Source organism: Piliocolobus tephrosceles, chromosome 10 (genome assembly GCF_002776525.5).
Source record: "Piliocolobus tephrosceles isolate RC106 chromosome 10, ASM277652v3, whole genome shotgun sequence".
Classification (NCBI taxonomy): domain Eukaryota; kingdom Metazoa; phylum Chordata; class Mammalia; order Primates; family Cercopithecidae; genus Piliocolobus; species Piliocolobus tephrosceles.
Genome location: NC_045443.1, coordinates 109271671 through 109275868, shown reverse-complemented (window position 1 = coordinate 109275868; position 4198 = coordinate 109271671). Strand labels below are relative to the sequence as shown.

Below are 4198 nucleotides of genomic sequence, written 5' to 3'. Positions count from 1 at the left end.
GAGGCGGGAGAATGGCGTAAACCCGGGAGGCGGAGCTTGCAGTGAGCCGAGATCGCGCCACTGCACTCCAGCCTGGGCGACAGAGCGAGACTCTGTCTCAAAAACAAAAACAAAAACAAACAAACAAAAAAAGAGCCAGAGCATGGCCTGCTAGGACACACTGCTGCCCAAGTGTTCCTCTCTGCCTTCTCAATCACCCTCCATTCTCCCACCGCCACCCTAGTCCCCCAGAGTGAAGCAGAATTAATAGCTTACCCGCAGCGACTCTTCCAGGAGAAGGAATGAGAACTCCGCCCATGTCGAAAATCACTGCTTTGTAGGTGCTGCCTCCAAGGTGCGTCCATCCATGGGACCCCTGGTGCCTGCGCTGGATGTGTTTCAGGAAGGTTGTCCTCCACGCCCACTGGAGACAGGAGGACTGGAAACAGCTCCTTACACACATGGTGAGGCCGAGGCTGTGTGGGAAAAAGGCACAGGGCGTGACGTGCCTGCACTGCCTCCCACGCAGGCCTCCATCCTGGAGTTCAGAGGGGCCAGCCAGATATCTCTAACCCATCTCCAGCAGGCACTTTGAATCACACCCACAACCAACCTCAGTGTCTCCTCCCTCCCTGGCTACTCAGTCAAGGGCTCCATCGCCCACTCGGCTGCCCAAGCTAGAAAGCTGGGACTCGCCCCTGACTTTTCGCAATTTCTTTTTTTTTGGAGACAGAGTCTTGCTCTGTCACCCAAGTTAAGAGTGCAGTGGCACAATCTCAGCTCACGGTGAGCTCCACTTCCTGGGTTCATGCCATTCTCCTGCCTCAGCCTCCTGAGTAGCTGGGACTACAGGTGCCCACCACCATGCCCGGCTAATTTTTTTATTTTTAGTAGAGACGGGGTTTCACTATGTTAGCCAGGATGGTCTCAATCTCCTGACCTCGTGATCTACCTGCCTTGGCCTCCCAAAGTGCTGGGATTACAGATGTGAACCACCATGCCCGGCAACTTTCTGCAGTCTCTACCTCACCACGCCCCATCTGGTTCTGTGCTGTCAAGTCTTCCTCCTGAAAATCTCATCTACCTCTTTGCATTCTCACTGCCACCATCTTGCCCATGGATCCTAACTGGCCCCCTTGCCTCTTCTCAGACCTCTCTCCAATTCTTTCTTCACCCTCCAGTCAGAGTATTCTTTCAAAATTGCAAATCTGGGCCAGGCACGGTGGCTCATGCCGGTAATCCCACCACTTTGGGAGGCCGAGGTGGGTGGATCACCTGAGGTTGGGAGTTTGAGACCAGCCTGATCAACATGGAGAAACCCCATCTCTACTAAAAACACAAAATTGGCTGGGCATGGTGGCACATGCCTGTAATCCCAGCTACTCTGGAGGTTGAGGCAGGAGAATCGCTTGAACCCGGGAGGCAGAGGTTGCAGTGAGCCAAGATCATGCCATTGCACTCCAGCCTGGGCAACAAGAGCAAAACTTCATCTCAAAAAACAAACAAACAACACTTTCAACGGCTCCTCATCGCCCTTAAAATAAACTCTCAATTCCTAAGCCTGGCTTAAAAGGCCCTCTAAGGTCTACTCCCATCAGACAAGGTGGCACAGGCCTGTAATCTCATCACTTAGGGAGGCTGAGATGGGCAGATCATTTGAGGTCAGGAGTTGGAGACCAGCCTGGCCAACATAGCGAAACCCTATCTCTACCAAAAAACACAAAAATAAGCTGGGCATGGTGTTGAGCGCCTGTAATCCCAGGAGGCTGAGGTAGAATTGCTTGAACCTGGGAGGCGGAGGTTGCAGTGAGCTGAGATTGTGTCACTGCAGTCCAGCCTGGTTGACAAAGCCAGACTCCATCTCAGGAAAAAAAAAAAAAAAAAAATCTCATTCCTTTTTGCAGCAACTCCCCATTTTTTCTCCTCAACCTGGGATGATCTGGACACACATATCTACATGCAGTTTCCTCAAACGCATGTTCTCCTCCTTTGCAATGCTGTGTTCCACCAGCTGCCTGGCTAATTCCAAACAGTCCTTTGGGTTGTAGTTTACCAGTCACTGTCTTCATGAAGCCTCTTCTGGAAGCCAGAAAAGACTCATTAGGAGTCTCTCCTGTGTGCTCCTAAAATGTTCTGTACTCGCCTCCTCCTAGCACTTACGATGACACCCTCACACCACAAAACACCATCATTTCCACTTACAGATCACTGCAGCATCCTGGTAACTGTTCCCCAAACTTACTTTCAAATGGTTCAGAAAAAAAACAGACAGACACAACACACATACCTATACAGATGCATACCTATATATACCTGTGTATAGAGAAAACCAAACATGGCCAGTGAGTCTAGATGAAAGGTGTAACGGGAGATTATTGTACCTTCTTTCGACTTTTCTATAAGCTTGAAATAAAAAGATGGGGAAAAAAACAAAATAATGAAGGCAAATTCTAGTTTCTTCATGAAAATTTTTAAGCTTTTTGTGTGATTTCTACAGTTAAAAAGCTTACTAAAAATCAGGAGAGTACAAAACAGGTTGTTAAGACAGCCTCTGAATTTAGAGGAGTCAATTCCATGGGGCCAAAAGGACTCCATAACTATATAGTTTGAGCATCCCCCATCCAAATATCTGAAATCTGAAATGCTCCAAAATTAGAATTTTTTTTTTTTTTTTGAGAGTCTCACTCTGTTGCCCAGGCTGGAGTGTAGTGGCATGAATTTGGCTCACTGCTCCCTCTGCCGCCCGGGTTCAAGTGATTCTCCTGCCTCAGCCTCCCAAGTAGCTGGTACTACAGGTGGTACCAGGCACCACCATACCTGGTTAATTTTTGTATTTTTAGTAGAGATGGGGTTTCGCCATGTTGGTCAGGTTGGTATCAAACTCCTGACCTCAGGTGATTCACCTACCTTGGCCTCCCAAAGTGCTGGAATTACAGGCATGAGCCACGGTGCCCAGCCAGGACTCAAAAAACTGTACAGGTTGAGCATCCCTAATCCAAATATCCAAAACCCAAAGTGATCCAAAATCCGAAACTTTTTGAGCCCCCCCCACACGATGCCACAGTGAAAAATTCCACACGTAAGTACTTAATACAAACTTTGTTTCATGCACAAAATTATTTAAAATATTTTATAAAATTACCCTCAGTCTAGGTGTATACAATGCATATGAAACATAAGTGAATTTCATGTTCAGACTTGGGCCCCAACCCCAAAATATCTCATTATACATTTGCAGATATACCAAAATCCAAAATCTGAACTACTTCTGGTTCCAAATATTTGGGATAAGCGATACTCAACCTCTATAAGCACCTAGAGAAAGGACTCTTAAGTGGTAAATCCTGAATATAATGTGTTTCTCATGTATAGTAAGCCCTCTGTATTTGCGAGTTCCACATCTGCAGATTTGGCCAACTACAATAGAAAATATTCGAGGCCGGGCGCGGTGGCTCAAGCCTGTAATCCCAGCACTTTGGGAGGCCGAGACAGGCGGATCATGAGGTCAGGAGATCGAGACCATCCTGGTCTACACGGTGAAACCCCGTCTCTACTAAAAATACAAAAAACTAGCCGGGCGAGGTGGTGGGCGCCTGTAGTCCCAGCTACTCCGGAGGCTGAGGCAGGAGAATGGCGTGAACCCAGGAGGCGGAGCTTGCAGTGAGCTGAGATCTGGCCACTGCACTCCAGCCCAGGAGACACAGCAAGACTCCGTCTCAAAAAAAAAAAAAAAGAAAATATTCGAAGTAAAACAAAACACACACACACAGTACAGGCGCAGTGGCTGATGCCTGTAATGCCCAGAACTTTGGGATGCCAATGCAAGTGGATCACCTGAGGTTGAGAGTTCGAGACCAACCTGGTTAACATTGTGAAACCCCGTCTCTACTAAAAACACACACAAAAAAATTAGCTCGCCGGGCACGGTGGCTCAAGCCTGTAATCCCAGCACTTTGGGAGGCTGAGACGGGTGGATCACGAGGTCAGGAGATCGAGACCATCCTGGCTAACACGGTGAAACCCCGTCCCTACTAAAAAATACAAAAAACTAGCCGGGCGAGGTGGCGGGCGCCTGTAGTCCCAGCTACTCAGGAGGCTGAGGCAGGAAAATGGCATGAACCCAGGAGGCGGAGCTTGCAGTGAGCTGAGATCTGGCCACTGCACTTCAGCCTGGGCGATAGAGCGAGACTCCGTTTCAAAAAAAAAAAAAAAAAAAAAA

At 48.3% G+C, this 4198-nt stretch overlaps 1 protein-coding gene across 7 annotated transcripts in view; it reads right to left on the bottom strand.

Moving 5' to 3' along the window:
- Nucleotides 1-4198, bottom strand: part of ACAD10 (acyl-CoA dehydrogenase family member 10) — a 71696-nt gene that overhangs the window by 62705 nt on the left and 4793 nt on the right. For 5 of the 7 annotated variants that reach the window (XM_023203557.2, XM_023203564.3, XM_023203548.3 and 2 more), the window contains exon 2: nucleotides 256-455. In XM_023203557.2, coding sequence (XP_023059325.1) covers nucleotides 256-442 — 187 coding nt within the window. In that variant the 5' untranslated portion in view covers nucleotides 443-455. Of the gene's footprint in view, nucleotides 1-255; nucleotides 456-2292; nucleotides 2383-4198 lie in introns of all 7 variants that reach the window. The other 2 variants (XM_023203559.2, XM_023203562.1) reach the window with 1 other exon arrangement.